Raw genomic sequence first — 20,864 nt, 5'->3', positions numbered from 1 at the left:
AAAACTCATTAGGGATTTTCACTGTACTTAATATATCCTTATGGTGAAGGATGGTGGAACAGACTAAGACTAAGGCCCATGCTCTGTTTAGAAACTAGTGTTGAGAGAGCCCTGGCTGGTGTGGCTCAATGAATCGAGTGCTAGCCTACGAACCAAAGGGTTGCAGGTCAGGTCCCTATTTGGGGGTGCATGAGAGGCAACCACACACTGATGTTTCTCTCCCTCTCTATCTCCCTCCGTTTTCTCTAAAAATAAATAAATAAAATCTTTTAAAAAAGAACCTGGTGCTGAGAGATTAAAACAGGCCAACATCTTTACTACTTATTTCCTATTTGAATTTTCAGTTTCTCAGTTTGTCACTGTCATTTATTCCCATAATTATAGAATTGTCATCTTTTCCCTTTTGCTTGTAGAAGTCATCAGTCACTATGAAAGATGGACTTATTCAGGATGAGTTTTTTGAAAGCGTGAAGATGAGCACTTACTTGGTTGCTTTCATTGTGGGAGAGATGAAGAATCTGACTCAGGACATAAATGGAACCCTGGTATGTGGTAGTATTTGTCCAAAAGAGAGTGAGAGAATTTCTTTAATGATTTCTGGTAACTGGTTTATGGAGGAAAACAAGCTTTTGGATTGCAGCTCTGTTATTTTTATGCCACAACTCTTACTTTTTGCTTAGTTGTTATTTACTGTTATTAACTGAATATCTTAAAGTCAATAATTTTTAAGTGTCTTTTCATTTTACTTTTATAAGTAAGTTCCAGTAAGACAACATATGGGGTTGGCAAAAGCAGGTTTACAGTTTTTCATATGGTAAATGTTACAATAATTAATGAATGATAATATAGGGACTAAACTCTGTGTTGCATATACTTACAACTATATGTTTAATAAAGCTTCTAGAAATGTGTTATACACTATGGAGGTCACTAGGTTAATGTGACTCAATTCAGATTAAAATTAGAAGACACTTCCATGGCTGAATAAGATGTCTTTTTCATTTATGCCTCCCTACAACAATTTGCATCCACACATGAACAAAAATGCCTTTGTGTAAGCTGTGGGATCCAGCACCACATGCCATGGGAAATGGAGGAGTCTTACCCACCTATGCATCAGCTATTAAACATGCAGACCTTGTTCCTGTCTGTGGATCCTGTGGTGGTCTGTGGACCCCCAGGACTGTAGTTTGCGAGCATATGAAAAACACTCCATTAGACAACTGATTTTCAACCTTTTTCATCTCACGACACATGTAAACTAATTACTAAAATTCTGTGGCACACCAAAAACATATTTTTTGCCAATCTGACAAAAAATAGGTATAATTTTTATTCATTCATACTGGGTGGCTATTGTTGTGTTATCTGTTGTCATTTTTTAATTTGATAATCTAAGGGAAAAAAGGTCGGTGTCCCTGACTAAGTAGTCAGGTGTTGCGTGTTTTAAAAATTCTTGTGGCACGCCTTTTGAAAATCACTGTCTTAGACAATTGCCCCTAGATAAGAGATCCTGAATGGAAGTCCAGATTTCCAGCAGAAAAGTTCTAGCATACTACTGGAGGGAAAAGAAAACAGCATGAGTTTGTATGTATTGGAGAGGTCAGTTAGTAAAAACTGGAGGAGATTACTGCTACTTCAGATGCAAAAACAGCTAGGCAGTACTTCAAAGAACATGAAAAAAATCTAGAAAACATGACATCACCAAAGTACAATAAGTAACCTTCTAGTAACCTGTCCTCAAGACATGGAGATCTATGATTTACCCAGTGAAGATGTCAAAACAGCTGCTTTAAGAAAATTTAAAGAACTATAAGAAAACACAAAAGATGATTCAATGAAATTAGAAAATAACACACAAAGGCAGAAGTTTAACAAAGCTATAGAAATAATAAAAAAGAACCAAACAAATTCTGGGGCAGAAAAATACAATTAATGAAATGAAAAAAAAATGCAATAGAGAGCATTGATATCAGAATGGATCAAGCAGAAGAAAAAATTGGTGCGTTAGAAGATAGGAAGTTTGATATCCTGTCAGAGGAGAATGAAGAAAGAAGCATGACAAAACTGAAGAATGCCTGTGTGATGTGTGGGACCATTAAATGAAACAATTTGTGAACAAATGGAGTTTCAGAATGAGAACAGAGGGAGAAAGGCACAGAAAGACAATTTAAAGAACTAATGGCTGAGAATTTCCCCAAACTGGGGAGAGATTTGGATACCCAAGTTCATGAAGCTCATAGATTCAGTTTAAAGGTATCCTCTCCAAGACACATTGTAATAAACATGCCAAAGAAATCAAAGAGGATCTTAAAAGCAGAAAAATAAAAGAAACATGTAATTTACAAGGAAACGCCCATAAGTTTATCAGTGGGTTCACAGGGTCTCACCAGAACGATAGAGGCCAGGAGAGTAGAATGATCTGTCCAAAGTGCTAAAAGAAATAGAACTGCAACCAAGAATACTCTTTCCAGCGAAGTTATCCTTCAGAAATGAAGGAGATAAAGACTTTCCCACACATAAAAGTTGAGGGAGTCCATTAGCTCTATCTTACAAGAAATGCTAAAAGGACTGCTTCCAGCTGAAATGGAAGGATGCTGATTAGTAACATGAAAGCAAATGAAAATATACAACACATCAGTTAAGTATATAGTAAAATTTAGAATAATACTGTAATATGGGATGCATCAAAAGGATTTTTAAGAGGGATGTTTGGAGTGATAAATGCCTTCATTAAGATAAAAGAAAGATCTTGAATGACCAACTTGACTTTATACCTCTCAGAACTAGAAAAAAAGAGAATAGACTAAACCCAAAATTAGCAGAAGGAAGAAAATAAAGATCAGAGCAGAATTAAGTGAAAAATATGTGCCAGAGAAAACAGAGAAAATACCAAGAAAACTAAGAGCTGTGTTTTGGAAAGATAAACAAGATTGATAGCCTTTAGCAAGACTAAGAAAAAAGGACTCAATATCAGCAATGAATGAGGAAACATTATAACTGATACCACAGAAAATGCAAAGGATTGTAAGAGACTACTGTGAATGATTATAGGCCAACAGTTTGTATAACCTGAAAGAAATGGATAAATTCCTAGAAACATAGAAACTACCAAAAATGAATCATGAAGACATAAAAAATCTAAACAATAGTAGTGAATAAAGAGATTGAATCAGTAATCAAAAACTTCCCAACAAAGAAAAGCTTAGAGTCAGATGGTTTCTCTAGTGATATCCACCACATATTAAAAAAAAAAAATCAGTCTCAAACTCTTTAAAAAAACTGAAATGGAGGGAACACTTATTTTGCAAGGTCAACTTTATCTTGATGCCAAAGCCAGGTAAGGACAATATGAGAATCTATAGGTCAATATCCCTGGTGAATGTAGATACATTAGATTTCTGTGCATGAAATTCTCAGTGAAATATTAACACACTAACTTTCTACAGCACTTAGAAAGGATTATACACCATAATCAAATAGAATTTATTCCTGGGATACAACATATACAAATCAGTAAATGTGTTAGATCAAACTAATAGAATGAAAGGTAAATATCATGTGATCACTTTAATAGATGCAGAAAAAGCATTTTACAAAATGCAGCTTCCCTTTATGGTAAAAATTATCAACAAATTTGTTGTACCTCAACATAATAAAGCCCATATATGAGAAGCCTGGAGCTAACATCATATTCAACAATGAAAGGTTGGAAGCTTTTGCTCTTAATATTAGGAACAGAACAAGGGTGCCCCTCTGACCACTCTTACTCAGGATAGTACTGGAAGAATAGATAAAATGATTAAGCAAGAAAAAGAAATCAAAGACATTCAGATCAGAAAGGATGAAGTAAAATTGTCTTTACTTGCAGAAGATATCTTATATATAGAAAATCCTAAAGATTCCACTAAAAAACTGTTTGAACTCATCAACAAATTCAATAATATTGCAGGATATAAAATTAATATATAGAAATCAGTTCTATTTCTATACATCAACAGTGAAATATCTGAAAAAGAAATAAAGAAAACCATTCCGTTCACAATAGTATCAAAAAAAAACAGTATAATATTGAAGAATTTAACCAAGGAGGTAAAATCTGTATGCCGGGAACTATAGGATTTTGATGAAAGACATTGAAGAATAAACAAATAAATAGAGAGATAACCCTTGTTTATGGGTGGGAAAAATTAATACTGCTAAAATGTCTATACTACCCAAAGCCATCTATAGATTCAGTGCAATCTCTATCAAAAATCCAATAGAATTTTTTATAGAAGTAGGAAAAAATCCTAAAACTTGTGTGAAACTACAAAAGACCTTGAATAGCCAAAGCAATTTTGAGAAAGATGAGCAAAGCTGGAGGCATCACACTTCCTTATTTCAAACTATACTACAAAAGTATAGCAATCAAAACAGTATGTATAGCAATCAAAAGAGTATGTTACTGGTACAAAAATGGACACAGACCAATTGAACAGAATCAAGAGCTGAGAAAAGAAAACCCACATATTATGGCAAACTAATATTTGACAAGGGAGTACAGACCACTGAGTGGGGAAAGGATAGTTTCTTCAGGTATTGGTTTACCAATACCTAGTTTATCTGGGAAAACCAGATAATCACATGCAGAAGAATGAAATTGGACCTTTCTCTTAACACCACTCACAAAAATTAATTTGAAATGAATTTAAGAGATTAAACATAAGATCTTAAACTGTAAAACTCCTAGGAATAACATAGGGAAATAGCTTCTTGACATTGGTCTTAGCAGCAATTTTTGTGCATGATACTAAAAGTACAAGCAACAAAAGCAAAGGTAAAGAGTACTACATCAAACTAAACAGCTTCTGTACAACAAAAGAAACAAAATTAAAGGGAAACCTACAGAGTGGGAGCAAATATGTGCAAATCATATATATAATAAGGGGTTATTATTCAAAATGCATAAAGAACTCATACAACTCCATAGCAAAAATAAACAAACAAACAATACAATTTAAAAATGGGCAGAGGAACTGAACCAACATTTTTCCAAAGAAGATATACAAATGACCAACAGGTACTTGAAACATCACTAAGCTCTAGAGAAATGCAAGTCAAATCCTCAATACAAATCCTCAGGTGAGATTTCACCTCACTCCTGCCAGAATGACTATCTCAAAAAGGCAAGAGTTGAATGTTGGTGAGGATGTGGAGAAAAGGGAACCCTTGTGCACTATTGGGGGGAATGTAAAGTGATACAGCCACTATGGAAAACAGTATGGATATTCCTCAAAAAATTTGTTTAAAAAATTAAACTACCATATGATCCAGCAATTCTAACTCTGGGTATACACCCAAAGGAAATGTGATTGGGAATTCAAAGAGATATCTGCACTCCCTTGTTCATTGCAGTATTATTCACAGTAGCCAAGACACAGAAATAACCTGAGTGTCTGTCCATGAGTGAATGGATAAGGCAGATGTGGTATATATGTACTTGTGGGGGGGCTCCGGCCTCAGGGTGTCCCCAGCCACCATGGATGAGAATAAGTCTACCAAGACATAATCTGTTTGGGGAGGAAAGGTGTCCAATCTCTCAAAGAAGAGTGGCTGGAGCCTTTTCCTCAATGGGCTTTTATTGGGTTCAGTTTGCACAGGAATACAGGTAAAGCTCATTGATCATTGTCAGGCAGTAAGGATCAAACAATAGGTAACATACAAATAACTATGAGGGCTTATTCTGAGTCAGGGTCAGTTAGCTAAAGGGCCATAAAACTTTGGGAAACAAACTCATTTCATGCTTGGACCCTTATCAGAAAATTGAGGGCATTCTTAGCAAAGCAGGTTTCACAGGATTTTATGCATTCTTTCTTAGGCCTGATTGCTCGGGGAACCCGCCCTTTCCAGCACAGGGCTGCACCCACCTCTGGCGGTTTTAGGCTTATGTCAGGCAGGGGAAGTAAGGAAGCCAAGAGATTAGGAGACTTCCTGCAGACAGAATGAGGACTCAGGCTATGTCAAAGCCAAAGGGCAAGGGTCCATCACCCCCTTTCTTCATAGCCCCCCAGGTCCTTCCCTGAGGGACCCTTTCGTGACCTTTCGTGACAGGTCAGGCTCGGGGCCAAGCAGGGTGAAGTAAAGGGGGTATAGGTGACACCCCTGCCAGGGAGATAAGCTTTGTTTCCTTAGTGGCTTATGGTCCCAAGGTCTCTCACTCAGCCTTAGCCATGGGGGGTTACAGCTTCTGAAACCAGGCAGGGTGGTTCCCAGTATGTACTATGGAATATTAGTCAGCCATGAGAAAGAAGGAAATTCTTCCATTTACAACATGGATGGACTCTGAGGGCATTATGCTAAATTACATAAAATCCAAAATTCAAAATTACAAAAAATTACAAAAAATTACAAAAAATCCAAATTCATGGAAATAAAGAGTAGAATGGTGGTTGTGAGGCTGGGGATTGGGGGAAATTGGAAAATGTTGGTCAAAAGGTAGACATTTCCAGTTACAAGATGAGTACGTTCTAGGGACCTAATGTACAGGATGGTGATCATAATTAACAATACTGTATTATATATATGAAAGTTGCTTAGAAAGTAGATCTTAAATGTTCTCACCACAAAACAAAAAAAAATGTTAACTAGGTGCCGTGATGGAAGTGTTAACTAATGGTACTGTGGAAGGCATTTCACAATATATAAGTTTATCAAATCAACATATTATACATCTTAAATTTATACATTATTATATGTCAATTATATCATTAAAGCTGAAAAATTAAATTTAAAATTCACTTCCTCAATCTCAGTAGCCACATTTTAGTGTTTTAGTGGCTAATGGCTAACATATTAGATATCACCAATACTGAATATTTCCATCAATGCAGAAAATTTTATTGACAGCCAGTACTAAATCTACAACATTGTGCAGACTTAAAAGATAGCATAAACATGTAGTTAGAAGAAATACTCCAGGTTATGAAAGTTGAATCTTCCTTTTTTAATAAGCAAATTCAGATTCAGTTTTCTTTTAATCTGAGAGTAGTAAGATTGTTTAAGGGCCTTGTGTATCTGTAATTTGTTAAAATTGATTATTTGTTCTAATTACTATCCTCTGTTTTTCTTTGTCATTAGTGACTATCTATAAATGATTTTTGTTTGGATTTTACATTAATTTTACAGTAGAGACCTAATAAAGCTAATATCTTCACATAGTGACAATATAGAAGAAAAGAGACCTTTTAAAGCTAATAATGATTATCCTTCATGATAGAAATATAATGGAATTCTTTTTCTTCATATTTTTCTTCAAGTCTAAACCAAACAATTTTTCAAAATCCATTCAAAAGGATATTAAGATTGATTTAGTCTTAAAAAACTCCTCTTCAACTATTGCAACACAAATTTAGACCTTGATTTAGATGTTGCAGCTTGATAAAATCTAAAAAGCTCAATCTACAAAGTTAGGTGTGCTGCTTCAAGACCTGGTTGAATACCCAACGACCCTCTTTCACTGAAGCATTTCCTTCTTTCCACAGCTGGGGTTAGTCATTCCCTCTGATCTTTATAGCATTTTAGTTACATCTCTGTTGTAGTTCTTACAAGTTTTTGATATAAAAGCACTGCACTTTTTATTGTGTTCCAAAATGTATGCAGACTCCCCCCCCTTTAGTCCCTCCCTCCCTCCCTGTCTCCCGGTCTCCCTTTCTTCCTCCCTCTGTCCCCTATTCCATCCTTCTCTCTTTTTCTCTCAACTGCTATGTTGGCTTCTTACTGCCTGTAGGGTTACATTCAAATTCATCATTCTGATAATCAAGATTCTCTTCTAAATTAGGCTGTATTTCCAATTGGTAAATAGTATTGAGAGAGAGGACTTTCAGATGACATTTGTTTCTTTTTATTTACATGTATTAGGAAGCAACATGGTTTAGCATAGACTGTGGAGTCTACCTGTATTTAAATCTCTCCTTTACAGTTTACTAGCCATGTGCCCTTGGCAGACTGCTGGTAATCCTCTCTAAACCTCACCTTCCACAATCCTAGTACTGTTTTGCCTGCCCTCTCAAAGTTTAAATTTTTTAATTCCTGTAAAGTGTTCAGTACCTTGCAGATAGTAATACACATGTACACACAGAGGGAAAATACAGTCTTTTTTTTTGTATATGCAAACATATCATAAACTCCTTACATGTGCATAAATATAAATTATCTTTATTATTCTTAATGCTATCCAGTAAAAAAAATTAGCACTATACCAATAAACAATTATTTTATCTCTTTGTAGGAAATGGAGAAGAATCTAACATACAGTTATTCTCTTTGAAGGCAGCTTACACACTCATTCATAAACATATTTTCATTTTATAAACCAAATGAGGGGTAGGCATTAGCTCCATGCTGTTGATGAAGAAACAGTGTGTCAAAGAAGTTTAGTAGATGACCCAAGATTATATAGCCAGTAAGCAATAGTCAGAATTGTACTGTCTACTACAATATGCTGCTTCTTATGCCAAATGACATAAATAACTTCTGTAGATATGGTGACCAGAAATTCAGACTTGGAGTCTAACAAAGGATTTATGCTAAAATGTGGTAGTCTCTAGGATGTTTTCTCTTTTGTAATATTTGGCATAAGGTCTATTTCACAAGATTCAAGAAGGGGGTACAGCTTCACTTACTAATCAATCTTACCAAACAACTAAAAATGTCAAAGTGTACTTTAGATTATTAAACATGTCATGTTCAGTGGTAAAGACTACATTGTCAAAGGCCTAAAGAAAAAGGAACATTTGTTTTATTATTTCTGCCCATTCTTCAGTGTTCTTTAAACTTTTCCCTGACTTTAGGGTGTCAGAATTACCTAGAAAATTCCAGGCCAGTTTTCAAATATACTGCTTTTATCTGTTTTTTTCTTGAGGCTTTTGTTTTACTTTTCCCATTGCCTGATTTTTGTTTTTACCATAGACAGATCTAATTAGTAGAATCAGAATCCAGTGGTGATTAGTCAGATGTGGACTATTTAACATTCAAACAGAACCTTCAACAATATTATTTATATAAAGTTATAATTTTAATTTATTCATATTCAATCATGAACATAGTTTAGTTCCAAGTTTCTACTAACAACATTTCTATGTCAATTTTCTCTTCACTAACCAGGGATATTACTCATAATTTATATCATTCTCTTAAAGTCCCATCTAATCAACTGTTCTGAATAGGTCTGATGCTGTTGGGGGATTTTTTTGTTTGTTTTATTTTAGGAACTTATGCTTTTTTGTGTGTTCAGCTGTCAGTTTATAAAAGCTGGTGCTTTGAAGGAGCAGGCTATGTTATTACCCTGGGTGGGGAATGAGGTTTAGTTTTATTTTTGCTTTTGTTTTATCTAGTTTTTGCTTCTATTAAATTAAGGAACAGATTAAGTTAAACCTAACAAATCTGTTACTCTTCAGTCTTACAGAACCCTTTGTCTGAGTCTTTAGTTGTATCTTTCAGAATTCCTCCTAAGGTCTTAGCAAGAGATCTTGCAAGAAAAGTTTTAGGCTGTTAAGTGTTAAGACCCCAGTGCCAGTTGAGTTCCATTTAGTAGTGTTTAGAGTGCTCTTATCAAGACCAGAATGCTGGTCAAGGCTTTCCTCCTTAAATTAGAATGCTCTCTTTGTTCCTTACTGCTCCTGTTGTTCGCAAAACAAGTTTGATAATAGTTATAACAACCAGATGATTTATCTGTAGTGAGAACTCATGGCACCTATTTTTTTAAATTATATTTTATTGATTAGGCCATTACAGTTGTTCTCACATTTCTCCCTTTGCCCCCCTCTACCTAGAACCCCCTATTCCCTCAGGCAATCCTTCCACCATTGTTCATGTCAGTGGGTCATGAGTACAATGGCTACTCCATTTCCTATAGGGTACTTTACACCCCCTTGGCTATTCTGTAACTGCCTATCTGTACTTCTTAATCTCATCACCTCTTCACCAATTCTCCCCCTTGCCCCTCCTATCTGGCAACATTCAGGTAACTAACTTCTTTTGCTTTTAAGAGTCTCTCTTTACCTTTAACCTTTGGACTTTTAATAAAGTGTCTTGGAGTTGGCCTCTTTGCATCCATCATAATTGTGTGTCTCTGCTTTCTGGACTTGCATGTCTGTTTCCTTCACCAAATTAGGGAAGTTTTCTTTCACTGTTTTTTCAGATAATTTAATTTCTTGCTCTTTTTCTTCTTCTCCTGGCACCCCTCTGAGGCAAATGTTGGACTTCTTAAAGTTTTCCCAGAGGCTGTTTATACTATCCTTGTTATTTTTGGATTCTTTTTGTCTTCTTGTTGTTCTAATTGGGGTTTTTTTGCTTCCTTATGTTCCTAATCACTGATTTGTTTTTGGCTTCATCTATACTACTATTGTTTTCCTATAAATTGTTCTTTATTTCATTTAATATGTCCTTCATTTCTGACTGGGTCTTTTTTTATGCTGCTGAGGTCCTTGCTAATTTCCTTGAGCATCCTTATAACTAGTGTTTTGAACTCTGCATCTGATAGATAGATTGCTTATCTGCTTTTAGTTTAGCTCTTTTTCTGGAGTTTTGATCTGTTCTTTCATTTGAGCCATGTTTCTTTGTCTCCTTCTTTTGACAACCTCCCTGTGTTTGCTTCTATGTATTAGGTAGAGCTGCTTTGACTCCATGTCTTGGTAGTGTGGCCTAATGTAGTAGGTGTCCTGTAGGTTCCAGTGGCAAAGCCTCCCTTATCACCCAAGCTGGGTACTCAAGGAATGCCCTTTGTGTGGGCTGAGTCTACCCTCCTCTTGTAGTTGAGCCTTGGTTGCCATTGGCAGATCAATGGGAGGGATTTACCCAGGCCAGTCAGTTGCAATGACTGACTATGGCCACTAACCACCAACCTCCACCCTCCATGGAGGATCAGCTGTGCAGAGGCAGGGTGGTGGTGCTCCGACATGGCCTGTGTCTGTAGCTAGTCACTGAGTGCCTGGCCCTGGGATTCCTGGGTGGTACAGACCAAGGTCAGCCCCACTTGTGTTTTGCCTGAGGCACACTCCCTGAGCTGTAAGGCAATCTGAGATGGCTGCTACTTGTGCTTGGAGAAATTCCCAGGTAAAGCCAAGCTGTGAATATAATCTGGTTGTCACTATAGGGCTCACTGAAACCAGCTATTTCTTTTTGATAGGATTTGGGAGCCAAGACCAGCAATTCTTATGGAAAAGCAGCTTGGGTGGGCTCATAAGTTGGGTGGAATAGATTCTCTGTGGATCTCCAAGGTGGATCATACAGTGTTAGCCAGGTTGATGTAGTCTCAGATATGGTACCAGCTTACCGGCTCTATGGGGAGAGGGCTCATCAAAGAGACAATGGCCTCTGCTCACCCCGATGCCAGACACTTTGGTCTCTCCGCATATACCACTGGTGCCCTTCAAGTTGCCACATCAGTTCTGGAGCTCAGAGGGAGCGAGTCTGAGTAGGTGAGTCCATGTATGGGTTCCTCAAGAGGAATTGCTGGGGTTTCAGCAGCCTCCTCCACTGACTCAATCCCCACTGTTTTTCACAGAAGTTGTGGGGACTAATCTTCCTGACCCTGCACTCCTGGGTTGAGGGGCCTGGTGTGTGTCTTGGACTTCTCACTCCCCAAGTATCCCTCTCAAATTTTTATCCACATGGGCGTGGGTCTGCATCCACACCCTTCCTACCAATCTGGATGGAGGTGATTTCTATAATTTCATGGTTGTCAGACTTCCCATTCAGCTCAATTTCTGACATTCCTGAGTGACGGTTGTTCTGTATTTTAGTTGTAACTTTGATTGTGTGAACAGGCAAGCCATGGCTTGCCTGTGTCGCCATTTTAAAGTTATTTTTCACACCCATTCTTTTGAGGAAAAAGAAAAGAAGTAGAGGGAAGAGAAAATACCAAATTACCTTTTCCCTTAATTACTGTATTCCAGAAATGGGAGTAAGTGGATTTTTTGGTCAGATTTCAGTTTTATATAAACTTCTTTTCCCCCCTTTACTTCTCTCCTCCAAGGAAAGGTGCTTTTTACATACAGTGATGAAAGTGGCCAAATTGTGTGCCTGGCAAAACGATGTTTGAGGAGAAATCTGGGTGATATGGGTGGTTTCTTTTCTTTTTTTAAGATTTCATTTATTTATTTTTAGAGAATGGGTAAGGGATAAAGATGGAGGGAGAGAACTTCTATGCGAGGGAGAAACATTGCCTAGTTGACTCTCACACACCCACAACCAGGACTGAACCCACAACTCAGGCATGTGCTCTGACCAGAAACTGAACCGGCGACCCTTAGTCTTTTGGAACAATGCCCAACCAACTGAGCCACACTGGTCAGGGCAGGTGATGTTTCTATTGGGATAACATCTTTAGATAATTGCATCAATTATAACATACACATAAAATATGTATGTTTGGAAAAAAACAGGCAGAGATAACAAAGACATCTCAAATTGTAAATGACCTTGGTATAGCATTTATAATGACAGATTTTAAAAGAATTCAGACTATTTTTTTAGTGATAACACTGATTTCTTCAGAGGGGGAAAGATGCAAGGAGTGCACATGTTGGCAGCACGAGCCTGAGTTCCCTTGCAGGTGGTGACTGAATTCTGTAAGCTGTGGTCACAGCCGTGTATCAAGGGCTGCAGATGGCACAGTGCTGGGCTGGTGAAGTACACTTGTCCACATACTGCCAGAGATTTTATTTCTTCTATAGTTACTTTAGAATGCAACTTATTTTTAATTGGCTACCTCTAGTTCTAGACATTTCATTCTTCTAGTAACTGTTGCCACACATGTCTTAGTCACACATATTTTGCCCACTTCTGATGGGACTCTGGTAGTAATGATAATAACTACCATTTATTGAACCCTTGCATTGTGTCAGGTACTATTCTAAGTTCCATAAATGTACTAGCTCATTTAACCCCCACAGCTGTCCTGTGAGGCTAGGAGCTACTTTTATCACCATTTTATAGATGAGGAGACTGAAGTTAGCCTGCCCAAAGTCACACAACTAGCAGTGTTTTGAGCCTGGCACTCTGACTACACAGCCTGCACATTTAATTTTGTTGTTTGTTTAATTTAAAATGTTATCTTTTGCGTTTAACTTTGATGCCATGTTTCCTCCATGTCTCTGTAATTAATGCATATGTTCTATAGACTAAAGCCCCACATGAAGGCAGTTATGACTAAAATCTATTTGATCTCTTAGAAATTGTTGACAGTTTTTCAGTCCTTTAATGGGAGACTAAAATTAATTTAAAGTGAGAGTCCACCAAAGTATTTTGTCCAAATGATGATGAATTATTTAGTGTCTCCATTTCCTACTTTCTGAAATCTTTATTTTAAAATTTTCATTTTCTGCTATGTCTTATCCACATTCCATTTTCCAGGTAAGTATAGAGGGTTTTTTTAATCAATTAAAAAACAATAAACATTGCTTTTTAAAACCCATTTTAACATGACTGTTTAAACTTTGCCTTTTTGAAACTTATTGGATAAGAAATTTAGTCACATTGTATGTGTTTAACTTACACACTTGGAAAATAGAGAAGGAAAGTCTTTGCTGGTGTGGCTCAGTTGATCGCAGTGTCATCCCATACACCAAAAGGCCATGAGTTCAATTCCACATCAGGGCACATACCTAGGTGGGAAGTTCAATCCCCAGTTGGGGTGCATATGAGAAGACAACCAATCAATGTTTTTCTCTCTTTTCTCTGTCTCTCCTCCCTTCTCCTTTCTCTTTCCCTCCCTTTCTTTCTAAAAGCAATGAAAAAAGAAAAAGAGAAAGAATAACAATTTAAATAATGTGGGTGATTGCATCTGCTATCCCCCTGAGTGAGCTTGTGCCCTGGAGTGAATGGGTAATGGGGGCGTGAATTTATCATCCGATTAAGCTGACTTTAGTGAGTATGTCACTCACTGAGTGTTTCATTCTGCTGGGTATGATTACTTTTTGATACAATATGGTCTGTAAAAACAAGCCAACAACTGGGGGAAAAAAAGTAAGCTCTCCCAAGGCTGGAAGAAAAACCAGCTGTGCCATGCTTACTGAAGGAGAATGTGTTGGTCTCTAGTAGGTTTTTCCAGGGTAATTTTCCAAATGTGCAATTTCTGCCTTATGTGTGTAAGTAACTCCCTCTTAATACATGATTCCTCTGTACTGAGTACCTGCCCAATGCCGGGCACTATGACAAGTGGCAAAAGAATGAAGATTTGGAACGGTCTTGATAGCTCATAATCAAAGCAGGGCAACTGGAGGTAATGGAGAGGAAAAAAAAGAATATTGTAAAATTTAATTGGCAAATGCATAAAAATTGCTATAATATCACCCAAAATAGTTTATTTGGATGTTATAATAGCTTTAAAAACAGGAATGATCAAGTGTTTTTTTTTTAACACTGTTGTATATATGGAAGTGACTTGCTAAGCTCAGCAGGTGCTAAAAGAACTATAAGCAAGAGTTTTTGCCCTGAAAAAATCTTGCGGTTCTATGCATTTCTTACATATGCTAATCTTGACAGTGTTCACCTGAATATCATGACATTTTAATTATACCTGCCTTACATCACACATGATGTTTTCTTCTAGGTTTCTATATATTCTGTTCCAGAAAAGATTGGTCAAGTTCACCATGCCTTGGAAACAACTGTGAAGCTTTTTGAATTTTTTCAAAACTACTTTGAAATTCAATACCCACTTAAGAAATTGGGTAAGATTCAAACAGTGCCTCTGATTTTTATTACTATTATTTTGCAAACATTTTTTAAAAAGAACTCTTTCCAAAGTTGTTATAAAAGAAAATCAAGAAATACTTAATGATTTAAAAATTGTTTGTATTTAAGATCATTTAGATTTCTTAAATGTATCTGAATGTGAAGCTTATAACACTTAGCAGTTTATAGGGTTACTACAAAGGTGCTGTGTAAGTGGGAACTTGCTTCGGGCTCAGTCTGGAGTTTAACTCATTCTAACTTCATGAGAAATTTCTGACTCGGATAATGAGAACTGAGTAATGGAAGCTCTGAGTAATGAAGCTGCTTCTAGAACAAAGAGAGTTGCCACTGCACACTGTGAAGGAATTAGGTGTCTCTTTGTTTGCTGAGGAATAGAGTAGCAGTGACTCTACAGGGGTTTCATCAGGTCTTCCCCAGCTGACCTATGGGTGAGCAGCATACAGGGTTAGAGTAAGGCAGGTTCCATTCATTGGGGGTATCAAATGAACTCACTGCCTCCTGATCACTGCCACAGTGATAAAGCAATGGGTAAAATATTTTTATTTAACCAGGGAGTATCTTAAATAAGGGAAAGTTAATTGTTATTTCCTGTTATGTCCAGATTTGGTGGCTATTCCTGACTTTGAAGCAGGAGCAATGGAAAATTGGGGTTTAATTACCTTCCGAGAAAAGACACTTCTGTATGACAATAATACTTCTTCAATGGCGGATAGAAAACTAGTTACTAAAATCATCGCTCATGAGCTGTCCCATCAGGTATTAGCCACCAAGGCTGTTATATCTCATACCTGTGGTCTGTTTCATATCCTGGAGTATAGAGTCAGTTTACATGCAAATAATAATTCACCTTTTTCTTATAGTATTGTTTCATAATAAAACGAAGCTTTTGAACTCAAACAACCTCAGATGAAAGTGCTGTCTAATGTCTGTATAGGACTTTACAGTTTATAAAGTATTTTCACATGTATTATCTCACTTTTCATAACTGCTGTAAGGTAAGTGATAATCCCATTTTACAGATGTGGAAACAAGACTCAGCTTAAGTAAATAACTTGCTCACAGTCACACAGGTACTAAGTGGCAGCACTAGGCCTTAAAGAAGCACTATCTCATCAAGATCTCTCTCTTCTCCCCCCAATAATACACGGCTATTTTGCCTCTGACTAATGCCGGCTGCTCAGTGTACCTTTGCGGGGGCAAAATCTTTTCCTAAGTTGTACTCTCACAACTCTTGGACTGTAGTTGTCATAACTAGATTTATTTTTTCCTCTCCTGCTAGAACTGTATTTTTTTTTATTACTTTTAGAGGGGGAGAGTACTCTTTGTATGACATGGAGGAAAAAAAAAAAGAAAATTACACAGGTACATGAAGCCCCTTCTGCCTTTCCCAACACATTGCCTCTCTTGTGTCCTTGATGAGGTGCTTCTCGGTGCTGGGTGCAGTTCAGAGGTGCCGTGGCGGTGGGAGGACACAGAAGAAGGGTAGGACACGCTCTGGGCAGTTCACTCCCTGTCCCACACTCACCCTGAACACAACTGTGTAGCCTTTGTGAAGACTTCACGACAAGCTGGCATATGAAGCACATGCTTATTTATTCTAAGAGTGTTAGGTGTGTAGAAGAGGAATCTCCTAGGTGATTTCCTCCAGGTCTATTATATCTGGGGCCCCCATTACTACTGGGGAGTATTTCTCTGTTACTTCTTTTTTAGGATGTACAGATCATCTTCATTTGAAACAGGTTTTAAGATAGTATCTTTGAAAAATATGTTCTGGTAATTCTCAAAAATGTTTTGTGTCAGTATCTAGTAACCTTATCATTTTGCTGCTGGTGTGAGTCAAGCCCTGGGCCACACTGACTGCTGCACACCCTGTCACCACACTTTGTTTTAGGGAATGTTGAGATACACTTTTTAGGAGAGTCTCCTGTCTTTTTTTCCCCTTCTTACTTCCTCACAGAAGAAGGCATTTAAGATCTTTCTGATTTTACTAATTTACATGCAGGCCAACTTTCTTAAGGAATGTTGTTTGAGTTATGTCTTGAATCATGTGAGTACTGTCCTCAGCATGGGCAACTGAGGAGCAATGTGAAATGTGGGCTCTCAGACTACAGGAAAATCTGTCACATAGAAATTTACTTTTTAGTTGCTATGGATGGTTGTAGATCAATGGAGAATCATCATACTAACTTGGTATTAAGAGCTAGAAGAATTTTATTATCTAGGAAATCTCATTTTTAATGAGGTGTCTAAAAACTTTTTTTAACCTAGTATATAATGTTTGTTACTTTGATAAATATGCTAATTGTATCTCTTATTTTTTTTCCATTCAATTAGGGTAAAATGTTAAAATTTTATTTTACTTTTAAAGTAAATTTATACAGATTTTGCAAGTCTTTAATTTGAATGTTGTTTGTTTTAACTATAATGACTATTTTAAAGTAATTGTCATCTAGTTATAGGTGATTAATCTAAAAATTTAATTGTTAGAAAATTCTTGAGAATGCAAATATTGTGTTGGTTAGTAGATTGTTTTTTCCCCACAGTGGTTTGGTAACCTGGTAACAATGCAGTGGTGGGATGATCTGTGGCTAAATGAAGGGTTGGCTACTTTCATGGAGTATTTCTCTTTGGAAAAACTATTCAGTGAGCTGTCCAGTGTGAGTACAATGTTTGTCAGGTCTACTGTGAATGCCGGGTGGGGGTAGGGGAAGTCAAATTATATTTGGCATGTATCTTTATGCATTTGCAATAAAGAAAATGATTCTAGAAAGAAACGGTAAAATTGGCCTCTATTACTTGTTGTACCTCTTGAAATCTGACAATGAAAATTATGCCTTTATTTAATTATATATTTCATTGAAAGGTGAAAGTAGGTGAAATTATTTTATACTTTGTAAACATTTGTTGTTAGGGAGAGCTTTTTTTTAAGATTTTATTTATTTATTTTTAGAGAGGGGAGGGAGAGGGAGAGAGAGAGAGAGAGAGAGAGAGAAACAAACATCAATGTGCGGTTGCTGGGGGTTATGGCCTGCAACCCAGGAATGTACCCTGGCTGAGAATCGAACCTGGGACACTTTGGTTCCCAGCCCGCGCTCAATCCACTGAGCTACGCCAGCCAGGGCTCAGGGAGAGCTTTTTAAATTGATTTGCTACATCTTATTTTTAATTGTTGTGATTCTTCTGCTTGAAGAAATTTAGATATAGTTGAAAAGCCTTTTTGCAAAATAATACATTTAACCTATGCATAAAGAAAGAAAAAAATTAAGATATTCTGTGGCAATGCTGTCTGTTATCACTCTGATCATGCTTACAAAGGTGATGTGTAAGTTGATACAAACAAATAATTTACCCTATACAAACCACATTTTGTTCTTGTTCAAAGACTTGAAACAGCATTCTGTTATAGAGAACATAAGGTCACTATGTTATTGGGCTGTATGGAGATGATCCCTACCCTTAGAGATATTTGGACACACCAGGATAGGACATGACACACACTGTCAAATAATTCATGCAACAGGTGGGAAAGCATAAAGATCCCTTTGAACCCTAAAATGCTGTGACTTTCTATAAAATGTCCTGGCTATATGACCCAAAAGTGCTTTAAAACAGGAGTTCTTTTAGAGTTTTCAGTTTGAAATTTTTGTGTAGGTACTGCTCAAAAATTTCAAGTGGTATAGAAGGAACTTATTTTTAGCTAGCAAACCAAACAAGATCCTTTAAATCTGTGTATGTACCTTAATTAAGCAGTGAGATTTGCAGTTTCACCACTTGGTGGTGCCGAGAATGTTTAAAAGCTTCTAATATACTGGTGGAGCTCATCTGCTGAGCTCTCAGAGAATTCTTTCTGTTTAACAGTGAAATTTTATTTCAAATGAACTTCAGTTAAAGGAAATATGCATTTCTTAATAGAAAATCTGGACATGTATAATAAATTAGCTTAAAAACCAGTTATTATTTTTGTTTTTTAATTTCAGAGTTTTAAAATATATGCTAACCTTTTCAGACTATGTTGAATATCAAGATTTGGCATTTGGTTGCTTTAATAACAGAATCTTATTCATCCTTACATTGTTTAGGAAACACTTTTTCATGTGGCCAAGAGGTCATCATTTTATTTTTAAATTTAATAAACATTCATAAATGTCACACTCTTCCTGTATTTTCAAAAGCTTATTTTCTGAAGTTTATTGAATCTGGTTATTTTTTTAATAATGTCCTTAAGCAGTAGTATACTTTATATAAATAATTACTATACTTGCCTTTGCCTTTGATACTGCTCATGATTTCCTAATCTGTTTAATTTTTTTACTAGTATGAAGATTTCTTAGATTCTCAATTTAAAACCATGAAGAAAGATTCCTTGAATTCATCTCCTCCAATATCGTTGTCTGTTCAGTCTTCACAACAGATTGAAGAAATGTTTAATTTTCTTTCCTATTTTAAGGTATTGCTATACATAATTATACCTGCAATAGCTGTTAAATTAATTTTATATGTGAACAAGCTGCATGGTTTAGATTATTTTAAAGGTTGTTATTATTTAAAGTATTATTTTTAGGTATCCTGTTAAAATTTAAGATTCTTGCTTCTATTTAAATCTTGGTCTTAACTTTTTCTGGATTATTTTTTTTCCCTCTGTTTCTGGTTTAAGTTCTCTGACTTCTGGGCAGTTAACTAGATGTTATAGCAATATAGTTTTTAAAGTTGCTTCACTCTTTAGATCTATTGGTAGTATATGTACAGGGAGGGTATTAAGCAAGCCCTTGGCTGTGCTATTCAGAATCAGGGTAAATTCCAAAGTCAGAATTTTCTGAACAAGTAAGCAAACAGGTATTTTAATAATTGAAGATTAGGAGATTCCAAGATGGCTGTGGAGTAGGTGGAAGCTACACTCAGCTCCTTCTGGCACCAAACCAGACTTACAGCTAAACTATAGAATAGTCAAACTGAATAACTAGCTGAAGGACAGCTGAACAGCAGTGTTATAACCAAGGATTTATAGAAGAAGCCACATAGAGACTGGTAAGAAGGACAGAGATGCAGGGAGGGCTGGCCCCTGCACCCACGTGTGGTAGCTGAGAAGCTGGAGGGTTCTCTCAATTCCAAAAGTGCCCCCCCACTGCCCCGAGGAATGTGGGGTCTCATCCTCAGGCCAGGCTTCCCAACCTGAAGCATCACATCTGGGAAGAGGAACCTGCAGATAAAACCCTACTTCCCCAGCCTTCCACAGACAAAAATATGGTGATTGCCAGAGAGAAAGGGGGTGGGGGAAGGGGAAGGAAGACAAAAAGGGTAGTGGAAAGAGACTTGAATTTATGTGGTGTGTGCATGATGCAGTATGCAGATGATCTGTTATAGAGTTGTACACTTGAAAACTATAGGTTTTATTAACCAATGTCACCCCAATAAATTAAATAATTTTTAAAAAAGAATTAAAGATTAGATTGCAAGAACAGAAACACAGACTCCAGGTTTGGAGGTGAATCAAAAACAGAGAATAAAAACCTGACTGAGATCACCATAGGTCAGAAGAACACAGCTATCAGTGCCACTCACATTTGTGTTGGGAAGGAAGGGTGAATGTTATATGTCTTCTTTGCCTCCTTTGTCTTGTGGGTATTAGATTAGTTGATTAATAAATTGAGTTCCTGTGTTAGAGAAGAAAATACATGAAATAAGTGAGATGTAGTCCACATTTTTAATGGGAATGTTATAGCAGAGAGGGAAAGTCGGTATTGCAAGATAGAAAAAGAAATGTTGGGAAAGAATGAGTACTCAAATTTATCATGCAACACCATAGAGAGCAATAGTTACTAAATTCAGTTAATGTATATATGGTAATTTTAATGACTTAACATTGATAAATTTTTACCAGAATTTAAATTTATTTAAAAAGCCATTTGAGTGCTTACTGTGTACTAGTCATTGTTAGTAATTGTAGTTGAATTTTTCAGTTTTCCCCTCAGCTAACATACAGTTTAGAAGAAAAAATACATATCTGTAGCAGATGTAAGAAGTGATATAAATTGGTTTTGGAGATAGATAAATATGATTTCTATTTCAAATCAGGAAGGGCTTCACTGAGGAAGTGGTCATTTTAAGATTGGGAATGATGATGTGTG

The 20,864-nt window shown here is 36.6% G+C and overlaps 1 protein-coding gene across 1 annotated transcript in view; it reads left to right on the top strand.

Moving 5' to 3' along the window:
• The window catches only part of LOC123824824 (leucyl and cystinyl aminopeptidase), a 96,369-nt gene that overhangs the window by 47,178 nt on the left and 28,327 nt on the right, over positions 1-20,864 (top strand). The window contains exons 4-8 of the mRNA XM_045848232.1: positions 414-545; positions 14,594-14,714; positions 15,341-15,495; positions 17,283-17,396; positions 19,055-19,186. Coding sequence (XP_045704188.1) covers positions 414-545; positions 14,594-14,714; positions 15,341-15,495; positions 17,283-17,396; positions 19,055-19,186 — 654 coding nt within the window. The remainder of the gene's footprint in view (positions 1-413; positions 546-14,593; positions 14,715-15,340; positions 15,496-17,282; positions 17,397-19,054; positions 19,187-20,864) is intronic.

Source organism: Phyllostomus hastatus, unplaced genomic scaffold, assembly GCF_019186645.2.
Source record: "Phyllostomus hastatus isolate PE091 unplaced genomic scaffold, TTU_PhHast_1.1 phas_contig_58, whole genome shotgun sequence".
Taxonomy (NCBI): domain Eukaryota; kingdom Metazoa; phylum Chordata; class Mammalia; order Chiroptera; family Phyllostomidae; genus Phyllostomus; species Phyllostomus hastatus.
The sequence above is the reverse complement of the archived record's forward strand: the minus strand, read 5'-3'. Positions and strand labels throughout refer to the sequence as shown.